The sequence below is a fragment of the Loxodonta africana genome, chromosome 2, assembly GCF_030014295.1.
Source record: "Loxodonta africana isolate mLoxAfr1 chromosome 2, mLoxAfr1.hap2, whole genome shotgun sequence".
Lineage (NCBI taxonomy): Eukaryota > Metazoa > Chordata > Mammalia > Proboscidea > Elephantidae > Loxodonta > Loxodonta africana.
The window spans coordinates 202,253,296-202,273,675 of NC_087343.1; the positions used below are offsets into that span (position 1 = coordinate 202,253,296).

Sequence of the window (20,380 nt, forward strand, 5' to 3'; positions counted from 1 at the left end):
AGGCATTCGACAGTGTGGATCATAACAAATTATAGATAACATTGTGAAGAATGGGAATTCCAGAACACTTAATTGTGATCATGAGGAACCTGAACATAGATCAAGAGGTAGTTGTTCAAACAGAACAAGGGGATACTGCATGGTTTAAAATCAGGAAGCGTGTGTCAGAGTTGTATCCTTTCACCATTCTTATTCAGTCTGTATGCTGAGCAAATAATCTGAGAAGCTGGTCTATGTATGAAGAAGAATGTGGCATCAGGATTGAAGGAAGACTCATTAACAACCTAAGTTATGCAGATGGTACAACCTTGCTTGCTGAAAGTGAAGAGGACTCGAAGCACTTATTGATGAAGTTCAAAGACTGCAGCCTTCAGTATGGATTACACCTCAACTTAAAGAAAACAAAAGTCTTTCACATGGGCCAATAAGCATCATCATGATAAATGGAGAAAAGATTGAAGTTGTCAAGGATTTCATTTTACTTGGATCCACAATCAATACCCATGGAAGCAGCAGTCAGGAAATCAGATGATGTTTTGCATTGGTCAAGTCTGCTGCCAAAGACCTGTTTAAAAATCTTTAAAGATCTCACTATGAGGACTAAGGTGCACCTGACGCGAGCCATGGCATTTTCAGTTGCCTCATATACATGTGAAAGTTGGACAATGAATAAGGAAGACCTAAGAAGAACTGATGCCTTTGAATTACGTTGATGAAGAATATTGAATATACCATGGACTGCCAGAGAAAACAAGTCTGTCTTGGAAGAAGTACAGCCAAAATGCTTCTTAGAAACAAGGATGGTGAGACTTCGTCTCACGTACTTTGGACGTGTTATCAAAAGGGACCAGTCCCTGGAGAAGGACAGCATGCTTGGTAAAGAAGAGTCAGTGAAAAAGAGGAAGACCCTCAGCGAGATGGGTTGACACAGTGGCTGTAACAACAGGTTCAAACATAGCAACGATTCTGAAGATGGTGCAAGACCAGGCAGTGTTCCATTCTGTTGTACATGGGGCCACTGTGAACTGACTTGATGGCACATAACAACGACAATATTTAGTCCATTTTCAGTTTCCCCTGATTCTCAAAAATGTCTTTTTAAACTTGATTCGTTCAAATCAGAAGCCAAATAAGGTCTACACGTTACAGTTGATTGCTGTATTAATTTCCTAGGGCTGCCTTAAAAGTACCAGTAACTGGGTAACGTAAAACAACAGAAATTGATTCTCGCACAGTTCTGGAGGCTAGAACTCTGAAATCAAGGTGTCTGTAGGGTCATACTTCTTCTGAAGGCACTAGGAGAAGAATCCTTGCCTCTTATTGTTTCTGGTGGTCCCAACTGTTTCTTGACTTGCGGCAGTATAACCCTAATCTCTGTGTCTTCACCTTCATATAGCTGTTGTCCTGTATGTCTGCGTTTCTTCTTTTTATAAGGACACCAGTCGTATTGGATTAAAGCCCTAATGACTTCACGTTAACTAATTGCATCAGCAGAGACGTTATTTCTAATTAAGGTCACATTCACAGGTACTGGGGGTTAGGATGAGGAATGTATCTTTTTGGGGGACACAAATCAACCAATAATTGCTGTAACTCTTAAATTAATCCATACCATTTTCTTCTCATTCCTCATTTTTCATGCCATTAATTTGTCGAAGAAACTGGATCTTTTGTCTTACAGAACTTTTCATATTCTGCATCAGGCTGGCTATATTCTTGTGGTGTAATTTTTAACATGTCCCTCTATCCGCCTCATTCTCTGTAAACTGTTAGCAAATCTAGAGGCTTGATTTGATTAGAGTTTTTTTTTTTTTTGGTGAGGAGGCAAGAACATAGGTAACGTTGTGTCCTTCCTATTTATCATGTCATGAGGCATATGATGACTGGGTGTCCTAGTGATGAGATTAATATTGGATTCAGGTGTTAGAACCGGACCTAGCCATTAAAAAAAAAATTTTTTTTTTCATTTAATGGTTCTATCAACCATTGATAGTCATTGTCTAGATTCATTATTTCATTAGGGGTTGCAAACTTAAGATTTTCTAGTTATGTAACTACTACATTTATCAGCTGGAATTCTATTAAGAAGAACATTTGCTTATCACATTGGCCAGAAGTGCAGGATAAATGCTTGATTCTTTCCCTTTATGTTCCAATATTCAGGTAATTGAACTCTTCTTTCTACCTTTTTTTGATTAAAATTATGAATTCATACAGTTCGTAATGACTCATTGTCATCATTCTTTTAATATTCACATTGTTTTATCTTTGGCCAGTGATAGCCTTTTCACATTGGCAACTATATCCTTCACAACCACAATGCCTTAGCGTCCCGGGCTTATTTTGTATCTTTCCTGTCCCAGACCTGAAATCATCTATTTTCCCAAGGAGTATTAAGAGACCATAATATGGGTGTCTACTTTTTAAAAAGTTGTTGTTAGATTTGGTTATTTGATTCTTCAGAATACTGATTGGTTTCTTTTCTTAATTCAACAGACATGCCCAAAGAAAAATACGAGCCCCCTGACCCTCGGAGGATGTACACGATTATGTCCTCTGAGGAGGCAGCAAATGGAAAGAAATCACATTGGGCAGAGCTTGAAATAAGTGGTAAGACATGGAAGCATGAATTTATGGTATGGAAAGTAAGATATGATAGAAAATTAAGTTTTTTAATATTAATACACAAAACAAGCAGTGATTGTATTTCACAAATATATCTTAGAAGCAGGAACATTCAGTGGAAAGAATGTGTTTTAAGCCAAAGCTCAAAACCTATTCACCTCTTACTATCAGTGTATTCATCTTTTATAAAATGGAAATATTAATATCAAAGATGAAATGAAAATAACACATGTGAAATGCCTAGTATTCAAAGGTTTATTCTGATGTTTAATTCTCTGATAAAGTAGGATTGAGTTTTTATATTATCAAATAATAGATTTCCAGGAGAATAGGAAAGGCCTGTTCTAGTGTAGCGTTTTGGGATAGATTCATGTCTCCTTATTTTCTTCATTTGCTTTTCAGCCTGCGTCTCTGAGGACAGCCTTCTTCAGAAACACAAAATCTGAAGAGTTTGAAGCAGATCTTAAAGTTCCTTTGTACAACTAATGCGGTCTAGACACAGTCAGAGTAATACATGAGCCCCCAGACCCACAGAAGATATCCTTTCCCCAGCATCCCTGCCAGTGGGCATTCAGCCTGTTCCTTAATACTCCAGAGGTGATGAAGGGATATTATTACTTCTTGAGGCAACCCTAAAGAAATTTTCTCTTAGCATTGGTCTAATATGCCTCCTTATACTTTCCTTCCAGCTTGTCATGATTTTTGCCTTATGAAATAATACCCAAAAAGTTTTCTTCCATCTGACTGCCATTGATTTTTTTTTTTTTATTTAATGCAGTAAACATACTGAGCATATATTATGTATAGAATATTTTTGTCAGGTGGTGTCCTAGGCATATGGAAGATAAAAAAAATAGATAGATGAAAACACACAGTTACTATCCTTATGCAGCTTATGATATATTAGGGAGTGAGAAGAAGGGAGTGTACAAGTATAAAAAAAAATTATAGATAAACTCTAACTGCCAAGCCTAAGAATAAAAGTCCTATAAAAAAAACAGCCCACTGCCGTTGAGTCGATTCTGACCTATACAGGAGGCAAAAAGGAAGTAATGAAAATAGCATTCTTCCCTTGACAGCTCAAAACTCTGGTTCACCTGTTGGGTGACTTTAAATGTCTTCCATAGTAGAGGTAGGTACCCACGTGGGTCTCCTCTTTTCTCTCTTCTTATTTCTAGAGTACTGGCATTAATTAAGTTGAGTTCAAGTAAATAAAGTAGATTTGTAGTGGTGGAGAGTGAAAAATCCTTCTTCTACCTCTCCTGTAAAATTTGACTTGCTGTATCTGGGGAGCCCAAAGAGAAATATGCTCTCTCATTTACTTTGTTGTTGCTAGGTGCCATTGAGTTGGTTACAGCTCATAATGACCCTGTGTGTGGCAGAACAAAACACTGCCTGATCCTGTGCCATCCTCACAATCATTGTTGTCTTTGAGCCCATTGTTGTAGCCATTGTGTCAGTCTACCTTTTTGGAAAAAGGTCTTTCTCTTTTTCACTGACCACCTACTTTCACTGGCCAGTTTTTTCAGAAATAGAGCACCAGGTCCTCCTTCCTAGTCTGTCTTCGTCTGGAATCTTTGCTGAACATGTCCACCATGGGTGACCTTGTTGGTATTTGAAATACCGGTGGCATAGCTTCCAGCATCACAGCAGCGTGAAAGCCATCACAGTTTGATGAACTGACAGATGAGTGGTGGCCTAATTTACTAGTTATCGTTAAAGCTCAGGTAGTCCCCACTCCAGTTTTCCATTTTAGTTTCTGCAGGATTGGTATTTAACTGTGTCTTTTGTCTTTTTTTTCAGCCTGTATTAGCAGCTTTTGAATTACAGATCCTTTGCTTGTGGGGAAGTTTCCCCTTTCTCAACATAAGGATAAACTAGAAACATACTCACTCACTTAGGTCAATGAGATTATATCTCTGAGGCTAAGGAGATTCTCCTTCACTCCCCTCTCCCACTACCTCATTTCGGGGACTCCTTGGCAGTTTTGAGTCTCTTGCTTATTCTAAATTTTCCTTGGGTACAAGATCGAAGTGGGATACAAGATAGAGTAACGTTTTTGACAGTCATATTGCTACCAGCTATCCTCATGGAAGACACACTACTGGTTGAATAGGTCTATAGAATGAGACCTTGTAATTAAAAAAGCCACCAACAAGAAGGTCACTTTATTGTCTTAATCAGCCCTTAATACATAAACTCCTGTGTCTTGAAGTTAGGCTGAATTCATTTCATGCCAGGATAGTTACTATTTTATGTACATGATTTAGCATCAGTTCCTTAAGGTCTTGTAATAAAAAGTCCTAGGGATCTGAGGTTGTTGAATCTTGGACCTGCAGTTATCACATGTGCTGTTCTGCACAACGGGCTCAAGCATAACGATGATTGTCAGGATGGTGCAGGACCAGGCAGCATTTCATTCTGTTATATGTAGGGTTTCTGTGAGTAGGAACTAACTCGACAGCACCTAACAACAGCAAACCGCCGACACAAGAAATCAAATCCCATGAGGTGTTTGGTTGTATATAAGCAGCATCAGCAACTGCTCTTTGTTGTTGCTGTAAAACTATGTATCACACATTTGCCAGTTCATCTTTTTTTAGGTGTATACCTTAGTGCTATATAAGTTACATTAATTGGCTGTACAACCATTGCCCTTAATCAACACTAGATTTCACTACCGTGAACAGAAACTCTGCTTCCTAAACAGTGGTTCCCCTTCTACCCCTCTTTTCCTCCCCTGGTAAAGGCACCAGTAAACTTTGGTCTCTATACATTTGCCTGTTCTTGTCATTTTATGTAAGTGAGGTCATATAATATTTGTCCTTTTGTAATTGGCTTATTTGACTCAGCATGTTTTCAGGGTTCATTTGAAAGTCAGTTTTGCCTAATGTTAAATTCTCAGTTCATGTTATTTCCTTAAGTATCTTAAATATGTTACTCCAATTTTTGTGTGTTTGTTTTATGGAGGGGTGTCTGGTGTCAAGGCTTGGTGATAATCTAACTTTTTTTACCGCTATGAGTCACTTTCTGTTTTTGCTTACATGCCTAAAGGATTTTTTTTCTTTGTTAAAATCAGTTGTTTTACTAGAATATTCCTTGGTGTTGGTTATTCTGTGTTGATATTCTCAGCCTGTTCTTTCAGTGTGTAGTTTGAAATGTTTTTTTCAGTAAAATTTTCTTGAATTACAATTTTTAGTATTTGTTCTGATCCCTTGCTTTGATTTTCTTCTTCAAAGAAGTCTATTCTCTGTATGTTGTATATTTGTCACTTTCTCTCTAATCCTTACTTCTCTCTTCATTTTTTGAGGGGGGAAGGGATGATTTAAAATTTTTTCCTCCTTTGATATTTTTCTAAAAGCATTCTCTTTTGTGGTTATTTACTATTAAGTTCTTCTAGTTTAGCTTTTCTAAATCTGATTTATGTTTTTCTTGTATTGTTTCTGTCATTTGTTAATATCTTTTAGCATATTTTGAAATAGTAGCTAATGTAGATTTGTGGGCATGCTGTGATATGCTTTCATTGTCTGTAGAGAGTTACTCAGGTCCTTATGTTCTTTTTTCTTTAATAACTTTTAATATGTATATAATAACTTATGGGATTTGACTTCAATAGTTTTCTGCTGCTCATTTTTATTTCAGTTTAGTTTTTCTGAATTTTTTGAAGGAGATGTGATTCAGAATAGTTTTTCTAGCTTCAGCACTCCCTCTTCTGTTGCTTTCATAGATTGTTTACAACTGTGGGAACTTGCTTCTTAAGACTTTCTTGTTCTGTTCTCTTCCCCTTTATCTGGAACTTCTCTTTCCTTCATCCCTTTCACTTCTGTCCAGCTCAATTTTAATTCCATTCTTGGCATTTTTTTCTCAATATGGAGCCCTGGTTGGTCAGTTTGGAGCCCATTGTTCCACACTATTAGATTTACCACAGATACTTTGCAGTCACTTGTTGTTGAATTGGGTAGACTCATCTCATTTGCAGCTGATGTTCTCAAATTGGTGCTTTCCAATGGATACATGTTAGTTTCCCTGCCCTTGAGTTCCGTTAGACACATTTGCATTTAATGTGATTATTTATATGTTTGAGTTTAAATCTGCTGCCTTGCAGTTTCTTTTCTGTTTCTCCTATCTCTTCTTTGTTGCTTTTCTCATATTGGTTTCCTTTTTTTTTTTTTTTTTAATAGACTGAGTATATTTTAAGATTCCATTTTTTCTTCTTTGTTGGCTAATTAGCAATACCTCTTTGTTTTGTGTAATTAATGGTTGGTTTAGTGTTTATGGGGCCCTGCTGGTGCAGCTCGATTGCTAACCAAAAGGTCGGTAGTTCGAATCCACTAGCTCCTTGTAAACCCTGTGGGGCAGTTTTGCTCTGTCCTGTAGAGTCACTATGAGTCAGAATTGACTAGATGACCAATGGGTTTTTTTTTTTTTTTTTTTAGTTTAAGGTATTTATCAGTTAATAAATCTTTAACTTATCAAGTAATATAATACCACTTTCCATATAGTATAAGATTCTTACTACAGTGTACTTCCTCTCCTGGTGTTTGTGCTTTTGTTGTCATTTATGTATAAATGTCACAATACTTCGTTATTTTTCCTTTAAACAGTCAGTTAATAAAGTCTTTTTTATTTATTCATATATCTTACGTTTCCAGTGCTCTTTATTCCTTTCTGTATAGGCAGATTTCTGTCTGTTATTTTCATCTCACTGAAGGACTTCTTTTAATATTTCTGGTTATACTAGAGATCGGCTGTTCCCCCCCCCCCCCCCGCCGCCCCCCTAGGGTTTTTGTCTGAAAATGGTCTTTATTTTGCCTTCATTTTTGAAAGATAATTTTATTGGGCATAGGATTCTAGGTTGACAGTTTTTATTCTTTAGTATTTTAAAGATGTTGCTGCACTGTCTTCTTGTTTGCCTTGTTCCTGATGAGAAGTCTGCTGTCATTCTTTGGTTCTTTTATAGAATACCTTTTTTTTCTGGCTTTTCTTTTTAAGATTGGTTATAAGCAGTGCAATTATTATGGGCCCTTGGGTGTTGTTTTTTCTTTCTTTTGTTGAACTACTTGGATTTGTGGGTTTATAGGTTTTATCTAATTTGGAGAATTTAAGGCCACAATTTTTTAATCAGTTTTGATTTTGTTTTTGTGTGTGGTGTGAGTCCTGTTTGATTTTTCTGCATATGGAAATCCAGTTTTCCCAACACCATTTATTGAAGAGACTTCTTTCCCCATTGAATGAACTTAGCACCCTTGTCAAAAATCAGTTGACCATATATGTGTGGGTTTATTTCTGGACTTTCAGTTCTGTTTCATTGGTCTGTGTGTCTGTTGTTATACCAGTACCAGGCTGTGTTGATTACTGTAGCTGTATTTATATGTTTAAAATCAGGAAATGTGAGACCTCCTCCTTTGTTCTTCTCTTTCAACATTACCCATAGCCGTCGAGTCGCATGTGACTCATAGTCACCCTGTATGACAGAATAGAACTGCCCCATAGGGTTTCCAAGGAGCGGCAGGTGGATTTGAACCGCCGACCTTTTGGTTTGCAGCTGAGCTCCTAACCACTGCGCCATGAGGGCTCCCTTTCAACATTAGTTTTTATTATAGTGTCTTCTCTTCCATTACTCTTTTATCTGATTATTCTGTATACAAAAATTATTGTTTTCTGTATATTAATTTTGGTCTTTATTATGCCGTAAACTTTTTAAATATAACTTTTATTCAGATATATTTTACATACTATACAGTTCACCCATTTAAAGTGTAAAACTCAGTGGTTTTTAGTATATTCACTGAGTTGTGCAGCCATCACCACAATCTCTTTTAAAACATTTTATCACCCCTTAAAGAAACCCCACCCTCACTAGCAGTCACTTCCCATTTCCATCCAGCCCCTCAGCCTAGACAACCACTAATCTACTTTCTGTCTCTATAGATTTGCATATTCTGGATGTTTTGTATAAATGGAATCATATAATATGTGGTCATTTGTGACTGTCTTCTTTCACTTAGTGCTTTCAGTGTTCCATCTTTTGTAGCATTTGTCAGTACTTCATTCCCTTTTACTGATGAATAATATTCCTTTATATGGGTATACCACACTTCTTTTACCCATTCATCAGTTGATAGACATTTCAGTTGGTCCCACCTTTTGGCTGTTAAGAATAGTATTGCTATAAACATTCATATAAGGATTTTATGGGGACATATGTTTTCATTTTTCTTCAGTATGTACCCGGAAAAGGAATTGCTGGGTCACATTGTAACGCTATGTTTAATTGTTTGAGGAACAGCCAGACTGTTTCCCAGTGCAGCTACACCATTTTACATTACCACCAGCAGTGTATGAGGCTACTGATTCCTCTACATGCTTGTCAACACGTTATTATCTTTTTTACTTTAGCTGTGCTAGTGTGAATGAAGAGGTATCTCACTGTGGTTCTGCTTTGAATTTTCCTGTGATGGCAGTGATGTTGAGCGTCTTTTCATGTGCTTATTGGACATTTGCTTATCCTCTCTGGAGATGCTATAAACTCTTGATGATGAAAAAATTAATACAATGATTTGGGGGACCCCTCCTGGGTCTTGCCCTGTGCATCCTTTGTTTATATACTTCTCTGTTACATTAAAGTTGTTATCACAGTTATGGTGTTCCTGTGAGTTTTGTGGATATTGTAATGAATTATCGAACTCAGTAGAGAAAGAGTGCTGCGGGATGGCTGATGTCAAAAATAAACGGGAAAGTCAGAAAGTGGTGGTATATTTGATCTCTGATAGGTACCAGTTTCATGCTGATTCTTGTAGTCAAAGTTATCCCTCATGAAGTTATAGAAGTCATCACTTTTCAGGAGCAAGGATGTATTTGTAAGATGATAACCTTTTTATCTTTCATTGTAGGGAAACAGGTATAAAAGAGAAATATGCAGTTAAAACTATGATGATTCTAACCTTTAATTTCTTTTAGAATGCCTATTAATTTGGAGGAGCTTAAGGGGAAAAATGTTTGAAGATTTATAGATCCATTATCCCCCCGCCTTTGGTTAAATGAAATTATGGTAGCATTTATAGTTTAATCCATTTCTGTGCCCCCCCCTTTTTTTTTTTTTAAGAATTTTATTAAATAATTAATTTTTGTTGTTGAAAATACACACAGTAAAACATACACCAATTCAACAATTTCTACCTATGTCGTTGTACACGTGTAGTTCAGTGACATTGATTACATTCTGCAGGTTATACCACCATTCTCACCCTCCTTTTCTGAACCTGTTTATTTTGTATATTAATGTATACCCGGTTGCCTGGAATGATGTAATGGTACTTATATCTGGGTGGTAGAATTTGGGTACTTTTGAACACTGCTGAGTTATTTAATACGCATATTTATTTTAAAAATGAGGTAGATTTTTTAGAAAAGTACAGAGAGTGCAGCTAGTTCAGATGTTAGTGATGGAACTTTGTTCTAAAAATTTCCTTTTCCTATGGTGAAACACTTATTAAATGATAGAGCTAGAGCTACTTAGTGGTAAAACACAAAATAACATGTGAAGTCTCCTGACCTGAATGTATCAGTCTTTTCTTCCACATTACACTGCAGTGTTCATTTTATTTTGAGCGTAAAATTCTCACCTTTCTCTCTTCTTTTATCTTTTTCCTAATACTCGCCTTAGTCTTTCCATTCTTAGGTTTTAGGCTTCTTACTTTCAGTTTTAATTTTCTTTTACTTAAATTAGAGCTGTTAATTTGAACAAGCTGTATCCTTCCATGTAAATATTCAGTGAAGGTGCCTTTGCAGTTGCGTTTACTTCCAATTTGTTAACTCACATGCTTCGGTATATTAAGTTTCCTCAACAACTTTACTTTTAAGTTAAGCATTGTTGTGGTATTATTCTGCCATGTGTTCTCCCTAGTACCCTTTGTGTAATTTAATCTGGTTTCTTTTCTTCCTCTTAATCCAGTTTGCAAGTCTCATTATAGTCTTCCTTCCTTTTGTGAGATTGTAATTTCCCTTGCCCCCAAGCCAAAACCAAACCCAGTGCCACCGAGTCGATTCTGACTCATAGTGATCCTATAGGACAGAGTAGAACCGCCCCATAGAGTTTCCAAGGAGTGCCTGGCAGATTCGAACTGCCGACCCTTTGGCTGGCAGCTGTAGCACTTAACTACTACACCACCAGGGTTTCCATTGCTAAGAGTCTGAAATCATGGTCTTTAACTTCATCAGGAGTGTGACTTGGGAAAAGCTTAAACTCACTTTTTCCAATTAATTCCCCTATTTCTTCCCAAATGTCAGAGTTTTTTTCAGTCTACATTTCTTCTTCCTTGTTATTTTTTTCTACTCTGTAAATGTGCAGGTAGTGATTTTGATTTCTTGGTAGGTATGCTGGTAAAAAAAAAAAAAAAAAAGTGCGAGGCAGCTTACTGAGAGGTCGGCAGTTTGAACCTACCCAGTGACTCCACAGCAGAAAGACCTGGTGGTTTGCTTCAATACAGATTACAGCCAAGAAATCCGATGACACAGTTCTCCTCTGTCACGTGGTGTCACTGTGAGTGGGAATCGGCTTGACAGCACTCAGCAACAACATTGATCATGCCTACTTTCTTTAGTGTTTGCTAATCACCCCTCTGATTTCAGGGAACACTAATTAGATTCCTCTTGTTCTTGGTATTTAGTAATAAAGGATTCTAGTTACCTTAGGATGAAGTCACTTTTTTAACCTGTGACCAGGACACTCCCCAGCTATCCTGAAGTCACTAAGCTGCTTAAAATCGAATGCAAATGTGAAAATGTACAATTTTATGGAGAAGAAATAAATACATATCAGATTCTCAAAAGATGACTCTTTTTTGCTCATTGACCTTTTCCAAAAGGTTATTGTTGTTGTTGTGTATAATTCCTGGGATTTTGATTGGGGGTGCATTGAGTCTTCACAATATTGGGTCTTTCTGTCAATGAACTCTATTTAGATCTTCTTTGATTTCTTTCATCAGAGTTTTGTAGTTTCCCTCATGTAGATTTTTTACATATTTCGTTAGATTTATATCTAAGGGTTTTTTTTCGTTTTGTTTTTTGGTGCTAATATGTATAAATTTTTTTGTTTTTAACTTCAAATTCCAGTTGTTCATTGCTGGTATATGGGAGCAATTGACTTTTATATACTAATATTCTTAAATGAATAATTTCTTTTAAAGGAGCAGCACAAAGCTGGTTCCTGTGAAGTAGAGGTTACAGATGTCTCAAGTGTCCAACTTTTCCAAATTGCTATACCACTCTATCGTTTCTAACATCAGCTGCTCCCCCTCCCCTCAGTATTCTTCCTCTCGTCTTTGGGTTCCATAATTCACTGCAGAAATCTCACAGAATTCACGAACTATACCAAGAAAATGGCTCAGACAATTGTGGAGGTTGGCAAGTCCCAAATCCTTGGGTCAGGCATAGGCTTCTCCTGACTTACGTGGCTGCAGAGGCTTACAAACCCCAGTGGGCAGGCCAGAAGACAGGCTGCTGGTGCACAAAGTTGGGGAAGCTGATGAATAATGTCAGATGATAGGCTACAGGGTTGCAGAAGCTGGCAAACCCCAGAATTGGCAGGTTAGATGGCAGGCCGCTGGCTAAAGTCCTAAGAACCAAAGATCAGATAATGACAAGCCAGGTGCAGGATCCAGATGCAGATAGAACCCTACCAGAGCACCCACATACGTATGCTGGATGCAGACCACACCCCAGGGAAGGGTGTGACTTGAGTAAGGGTGGAACTTGATCCTCCTGCAAGGCTGTCACTCAAGATATGCCCCACACTTATCCTGCCTCATTAAAATATAAAATTAGGCTTTACAACATATAAAGTGGAGGGTAATTAAGATAATTACATCAGATCACGAAAGGGAGGGCAGCAGCACGATACTAACCAAACCAACACACACCAACCACTATACCTTGTTAGGGTTCCGTACACCTTATTTGCATGGTCCCACTCAGTCATTGTGTGGCAGTTGCAAAGACTATGACTAGAAGGACCATAATAAGTAATTCACTGCACCACAATCCTGCTACCTTGCTATAATTGTTGATTCTTCGGGATTTTCTACATAGAAAATCGTATGTGTGAATAAAGACAGTTGTATTTCTTCCTTTTCAATCTGTGTACCTTTTATTTCTATTTCTTGTCTCATTGTATTAGCTAGGATTTTCAGTAGCTATAAAAAAAAAAAAAAATTTTTTTTTTTTTTTAATGAATAGGCGTGGTGAGAAGGAACATCCTAGCCTTGTTCCCAGTCTTGGAGGGATAGTGTCTAGTTTCTCACCATTTAAATAGGATGTTAGCAGTAGTATTTTTTGTGTTTTTTTAATCAAGTTGAATAAGTTTCCCTCTGTTCCTAGTTTGCTGAAAGTTTTGTCATTAATGGATGTTAGATTTTGTCACATGCTTTTTCTGCATCATTTAATATGATCACAAGTTTTCTTTAGCATGTTGATGTAATAAATAACATTAATTGATTTTCAGATGTTGAACCAACCTGCATATGTGGAATAAATCCCGCTTGGTCATGGTGTATAATTCTTTCTATACATTGTTGGATTGCTAGTTTTAAAAAATATATATTGTAGTAAAACATGCATAAAACAAAACTTACCATTTTGCTCATTTTTAGGTTCACAATCGGGAACATTAATTACATTCTCTGTGTTGTGCAACCATCACTACTACGTTGTTTATAAAATTTTCCAACACCAGAAATTCAGTACCCCTTAAACAATAACTTCTCATTCCTCCCTTTCCCTTTGTCTCTAGACATTTGCCTATTCTAGATATTTCATAAAAGTGAGATCATATGTCTGTTGTATGTGATTTATTTCATTCAACATAATGTTTTTTAAATTCATCCATGTTGTAGCATGTGTCAGAACTTCATTTGTCATTATGACTGTCTTAGTCATCTGGTGGTGCTATAACAAATACCGCAAGTGAATGGCTTTAACAAAGAGATATTTATTCTCTCGCAGTCTAGTAGAATACAAGCCCAAATTCAGAGTGTCAGCTCCAGAGGAAGTTTTTCTCTTCTCTCTTGGCTCTGAAGAAAGGTACTTGTCATCAGTCTGGTCAAGAAAATTTCAGCACAGGAACCCCGGGTCCAAAGGACACATTATGTTCCCAGTGCTTCTTCCTTGGTAGTATGAGGTCCCCCGTCTCAGTGCTCCCTTCTGTCTCTTACATCTCAAAAGAGATTGGCTTAAAACACAATCTAATTTTGTAGATCTCATCAACATATAGCTGCCAATTCCATCTCATTAACATCACAGAGATAGGATTTATAACGTATAGGAAAATCACATCAGATGATGAAATGATGGACAGTTACACAGTACTGGGAATCATGACCTAGCCAAGTTGACAGACATTTTGGGGGGACACAATTAAATCCATGACAATGGCTAAATAATATTCCATTGTATGTGTATACCACAATTTGTTTATCAGTTCATCTGTCGATGGACGCTTGGGCTAATAACTTTGTTGAGGATTTTTGCATCTGTGTTTGTAAGAGGTATTTAGTCTGTAGTTTTCCTTTCTTGTAATCTCTTTGTCTGATTTTGGTATTAGGGTAATGCTGGCCTCATAGAATGAGTTAGGAAGTGTCCCCTCTGCTTCTGTTTTCTGGAACAGATTATAGAGAATTGGTATCGTTTCCTCCCTAAATGTTTGATAGAATTCACCAAGCACCAGAAACTATCTGGGCCTAGTGTCTTCTCTTTTGGAAGGTTATTAATTATTGATTCAGTTTATCTTCAGATTATCTCCTTTCGTGATTTTTTTTTTTTTAAGTGTACTTTAGATGAAAGTTTACAGAGCAAATTAGTTTCTCAGTAAACAATTAATACACATATTGTTTTGTGACACTGGCTGCCAACCCCAGAGCATAGCCAGCACTCTCCCCTTCTTGACCTTGGGTTCACCATTACCAGTTTTCCTGTCCCCTCCTGCCTTCTCGTCCTTGTCCCTGAGCTGGCGTGCCCATTTAGTCTAGTTTTGTTTTCTGGGCCTGTATAATCTTTGAAGGGTGAACCTCAGGAGTGACTTCAGTACTGAGTTAAAAGGATGTCCAGGGGCCGTACTCATTGGGTTTCTCCAGTCTGTGTCAGACCAGTAAGTCTGGTCTTTTTTTGTGAGTTAGAATTTTGTTCTACCTTTTTCTTTCAGCTTTGTCCGGGACCCTCTATTATGATCCCCATCAGAGTGGTGGTAGCCAGGCACCATCTAGTTGTGCTGGACTCAGTCTGCTGGAGGCTGTGGTAGTTGTAGTCCATTAGTCCTTTGGACTAATCTTTTCATTGTGTCTTTGATTTTCTTCATTCTCATTTGTTTTAGATAGGGTGGGAGCAGTGGAGACTCTTAGATGGCCACTCACAAGCTTTTAAGACCCTTATACCTTATAACAGAGTATTCCCAGTTTCCTCCCATCCCTTATTACATTACTGTCATTCATTTCATTTTCCGTACTGTAATCACCGAATACATTGTTGCTTTTATTTTTTACACAAATTGTTATCTATTAGATCAGTTAAGAATAAGAAAAATTTGAGATTTACTTTACCTTCATTTATTCCTTAACACTCTATGTAGATCCAATTTTCTGACCTCTGTATCATTTTTTCTTTGAAAATCTTCAGTATTTCTTAAAAGGCAGGTCTACTGGTGATAAATTAGTTTTTGTTTGAAGGATAATTTTACTGAATACAGAGTTCTATGTTTGTGCCTGTTGTCTTTCAGCACTTTAAATATTTCACTCTACTGTCTTCTTGCTTGCACGGTTTCTAAAGAGAGCAGTCTGATACAGTTCTTACCCTTGTTCCACTGTAGGTGACTTTTTTCCTCTGACTTCTTTCAGAGTTTTCTCTTTGATTTTCTGCAGTTTGAATATGATACACCTAGTCATAGATTTTTCAGTATCCTGCTTTGCGTAGTGGTTAAGTGCTATGGCTGCTAACCAAAGGGTCGGCAGTTCGAATCCACCAGGCGCTCTTTGGAAACTCTATGGTGCAGTTCTACTCTGTCCTACAGGGTCGCTATGAGTCGGAATTGACTCGACATCACTGGGATCGGGGGGGATCCTGCTTTGTGTTCTGTGAGCTTCCTAGATCTCTGGTTTGGTGTCTAGCATTAATTTTGGGATATTCTCAGCCATTATCACTTCAAATATTTCTTTTGTTTCTTCTCCTTCCAGTATTCTCATTATGCATATGTCATACCTTTTCTAATTCTCTCACCAAAGAAGAAACAAAAAACAACTTATTGCCATTGCGTCGATTCGAACTCATAGTTCTTGGATATTCTCTTCTGTATTTTTCATTCTTTTTTCTCTTTGATTTTTAGTTTCGGAAGTATCTTCAAGCTCATTTTTTCTTTCCTTGGCTTTGTTCAGTCTGGTGATAGCATTCTTCGTTTCTGCTACAGCATTCTTGATTTCTAGCATTTGCTTTTGATTTTTTCTTAGAGTTTGCATCTCTCTGTTATGTTGCACATTTATTCTTCCATGTTGTTTGCTTTTCTCATTAGAGTCCTTAGCATATGGGTCATGTTGTTAGGTGCTGTCAGTTCTGACTCATGGTGACCCCATATGTATAGAGCAGAACTGCTTCGTAGGATTTTCAAGGCTGTGAACTTTTAGAAGCAGATTGCCAGGCCTGTGTTCCAAGGCACCTCTGGGTGGGTTCAAACTGTCAATCTTCAGCAAGTCACTCGCTTAACCATTTCTGCCACCCAGGGACTCCATGTTATCATAGTTATTTTAAATTCCTGGTCTGATAATTCAAAAACTTCTCTCATATCTGAGTCTGATTCTGATGTTAGATTTGTCTCTTCCAACAGTGTTTTTGGCCTTCTGGTATGCTTTGTAACTTTTTTTTGATAGCTTGCATGATGTATCAGGTAAAAGGAACTGAGGTAGATACGTGTTTAGTATGAAGTTTTATGTTTATCTGGCCAGGAGTTTCACTGTATTTACTGTTTATTGAAATTTTGCGTGATTATTTAAAATTTCCTCAAGTGTCCTTGTTTTTTTCTCCTCTGTTTTCCTTGGGTTTCCATAGAGACTCGTTCTTAAATAGGTTCTGAGTCTTGCAGCTCTTTTTAGCCCTGTCCCCTGTTAATATACAGGAGCCCTATTTTTTTATTTGATTTGATTTTTTGCAGACTTTTTTGTTGTTGAGAAGATACACACCAAAACGTACACCAATTTGACCATTTCTACATGTACAGTTCAGTGACATTTATTACATTCTTCGAGTTGTGCAACCATTCTCACCCTCGTTTTCTGAGTTGTTCCTCCCCTAGTAGCATAAACTTGCTGCCCCCTAAAGTTCCTATTTTTTGATTGGCTGTTGTCAGTGTGATCCCACATAGATAGATCTTAAAAGAACATAATGCCCAAAACCTGTTGCCGTTGAGTTGATTCTGACTCATAGTGATGCTATATGACAGAGTAGAACTGCTCCATAATGTTTCCAAGGAGCAGCTGATTAATTTGAACTGCTGACCTTCTGGTTAGCAGCTGAGCTCTTAACCACTGTGCTACCAGGGCTCCATAATGCTCAAGGCAGACATTTTTTTACTGGTTAAACTAGACTATTGTTTGGTTTTAAGAAGACTTAAGGGGATATTTTCAGTTTAACTTTTAAAGATTATCTCAGGGTAATAGTTTCAGGGGTTCATCTAGCCCCCATGGCTCTAGAAAGTCTGGAGTCCATGAGCAGGAGCCCTATTGATGTGGTAAGTTCTGGTGGAAGAAAAGCATTTTATAGCCCTATAATTACATGTAAGTCTTTTAGTGGGCCTGTTTCTCTGGGCCAGGACCTTCACAAGTACGTCTCAGTTTTTTTTTTTTTGGTCCCCCACCTACCTCTTTAGATAAGACAGAGTCTAGAGGGGCTAGAGTTGGGTATTTCCCTTTCCCCAGGTTGATTGTTGTTGCTATTAGGTGATGTCAAGTTGATTTTGACTCATAGCAACCCCATATGACAGTAGACCTGCCCCGTAGGCTTTCTTGACTGTAATCTTTATGGAAGCAGATCACCAGGTCTTTCTCTTGCAGAGTCGCTGAGTGAGTTCAATTTGCCGACCTTTCAGTTAGCAGCCTAGTGCTTAACTGTTTACACCACTAGGGTTCTTTCAGGTTGGTTAGGCTTTGGTAAAACTCAAGTTAGGAAAAAAAACCAAAAACCAAACCCATTGCTGTTGAGTTGATTTCCAACTCATAGTGACCCTGAAGGACAGAATAGAGCTGCCCCATAGAGGCTCCAAGGAGTGCCTGGTGGATTGGAACTGCTGACCTTTTGGTTAGCAGCCGTAGCGCTTAGCCACTACACCCCCAGGGCTTCCTCAAGTCTGGTAGGCTCTGGTAAAATAGTTTTGCCTTGAAGCCAGGCCTAACAAGGGGAATAGAGAGTTCTGGTACAGTAAAACCTGTAAGAGCCAGAACTTTTGCAAGGCAGAAACCTGTTAGAGAAGGAAAACTCAAATTTATTTTCCAATAGAAAAGTGGTAAGATTTCACTCTGTCAAAGGTGGAAAACTTGCGAGACCCAGAAAAACAAGGCAGTCCCAACGAGACTCAGCTCTCACAGACTTCACTGTGTTTTTCAAAATGGTAACTTATTCCCTTACCCTGTTGGACGGGGGAATTTTACTGTGGTCTTCAGAGTGAATAGCCTGTGGAACTCCTGTAGGTAAAACTCAGTAAAGTGGGGGAAGGGGGGGTCTGAAGGCTGTCCCTCCTCTTCCCCATTGCTTTGCCATTTCCTAACTCCCAAGCTAGTCCACACTGAGCCTCCAGCAATTCATCATTTACAGTGTAAGTGTCCTGACATGTCCTGGCTCCAGCTGTGGGCTTTTGTTCCTGGTAAGCTGTGTCTGTATCTAGCTTTTTGTCTCTAGTTTTGAGGGTAGCAGTTTGCCCTGTGATTTCAATCTCTGACGGATCTAGGAAGAGTTGTTGATTTTCAGTTTGTTCAGCTTTTTTCTTGTGAGGATGGGAGTGACAACCTTCAAGCTCTTTACATGTCAGTCCACAACTCCAAGATTGTTTTAAAAAAGGAATCCTTTTTTATCGCGCTCTTAAAAATAAAAATGCAATCTAAGTATTGTTTTTTTTTTTCTTTAATTTAATCTGCTAGGTGCAGAGTTTATAACATAATTATAGCAGTGAATTGTTGTAGAACAGGTAAGGTTTTCCCTGTTACTTCCCACAGTTCCTAGGATAATAAATTATTTTTATTCATCAAAACTGCTAAATCTTATTTAATCTAGGGACCAAATTGTAGAGAACATTGTATAATCCTCCTCCTGCGTTTTTTTCTCTTACAGGGAAAGTAAGAAGCTTAAGCTCATCTTTGTGGTCACTAACTCACTTGACAGCTTTGCATCTGAGTGACAATTCCCTGTCCCGCATTCCTTCAGACATTGCCAAGCTTCACAATCTGGTGTATCTGGACCTATCCTCTAATAAAATTCGTAGTTTACCAGCAGAACTCGGAAACATGGTATCACTCAGGTATACAGATTCAACTTAGAATGTAACTGTAAGCTCCCTAAAACAAAATAATGATATTAATTTGTTATGAAAAACACTATCAATTTAATGATAGTTGAACAAAAGTACACAAAACTATATCTTTTGTGTAAAGTTTTCTGGAATGATTGAATGTCAGCTAGGAATATATCAGGTAGATCTATTGCCTGAAATTTTTTTATTATGTCTATTCTTGTACCAGAATTTTTAGATAAAGTGGGGTAAACAAATATAAGGCACTTGCTAAGTCACACATACACACTCACCTATGACAGACATTTCTCATCATTGTGCTGCTTTTTTCCTACTAAATCCTGGGGTAATGTAGGATTCTTAACACAGGGTCCAGGAAACCATGAAACCTTTTTGCTGTCCCAGGGCTTGTGTGCATGACAACATTAAAGCCTGGACTTGAAAGAAGCTAAATTAATTGCATTTACCCATTACCTGTTGCTGTTGAGTTGACTCTGACTCATAGCAACCCTATAGAACAGAGTAGAACTGCCCCATATGGTTTCCAAGGAGCGCCTGGTGGATTTGAACTGCCGAACTTTTGGTTAGCAACTGTAGCTCTTAACTATTACGCCACTAGGGTTTTCCTCAATTGAATTTGGGGGATTATATATATTAAAAAAAAAAAAAAATTTTTTTTTTTTTTATATAGTCAGGTGTATAGGACAGAGCATAGAATTCAGAGTCATAGTTCAGATTGGAATCTTGACTTTGCCATTTACAAGTTATTCAGAACCAGTTATTCAGAACCAGTTTTTCTTGTTTAGTTATGGCCTCACCATCCTCTGGTTTGCTCAGGAGTAACCAGTGTTCATTTAAATTTTAAGAAACAAAGATTACAGAAATAGTTCTTTACACTTAAAAATTAATAAATGTAGAAAATTGCAACTGTTGCAATGTTGGGTGTCTGGTTATTTTCCCCTCTACTGAAGATTTCTTTGATATTTATATTATGACTTTCTATGCAAAACGAATAATTAAAATAATCATTAGTAGTTAACATGTCGTTTATTATTTCTAAGATGAAACTTTAATAAATTTGGCAAAATAGGAATCATAAATGTAATTGTGCAGCTGTCACAAGCTCCTTTGAGTTGGTACTATATGATCATTTGAATTCTCTTTTAACAGTTCTCATGTTAGGCTGTTTTTTTTTTTTTTTTTTAATCATTTTCACTTTCT

General features: G+C 37.5%; 1 protein-coding gene across 5 annotated transcripts in view; it reads left to right on the forward strand.

Moving 5' to 3' along the window:
- The window catches only part of CNOT6 (CCR4-NOT transcription complex subunit 6), a 97,226-nt gene that overhangs the window by 45,229 nt on the left and 31,617 nt on the right, over positions 1–20,380 (forward strand). For 3 of the 5 annotated variants that reach the window (XR_010321038.1, XM_064279289.1, XM_064279288.1), the window contains 2 exons: positions 2,497–2,610; positions 18,982–19,168. Coding sequence is in view for 4 of the 5 variants with exons in the window: in XM_064279289.1 (XP_064135359.1) it covers positions 2,499–2,610; positions 18,982–19,168 (299 nt within the window). In the remaining variant the exon portion in view is untranslated. The other 2 variants (XM_023552407.2, XM_023552411.2) reach the window with 2 other exon arrangements.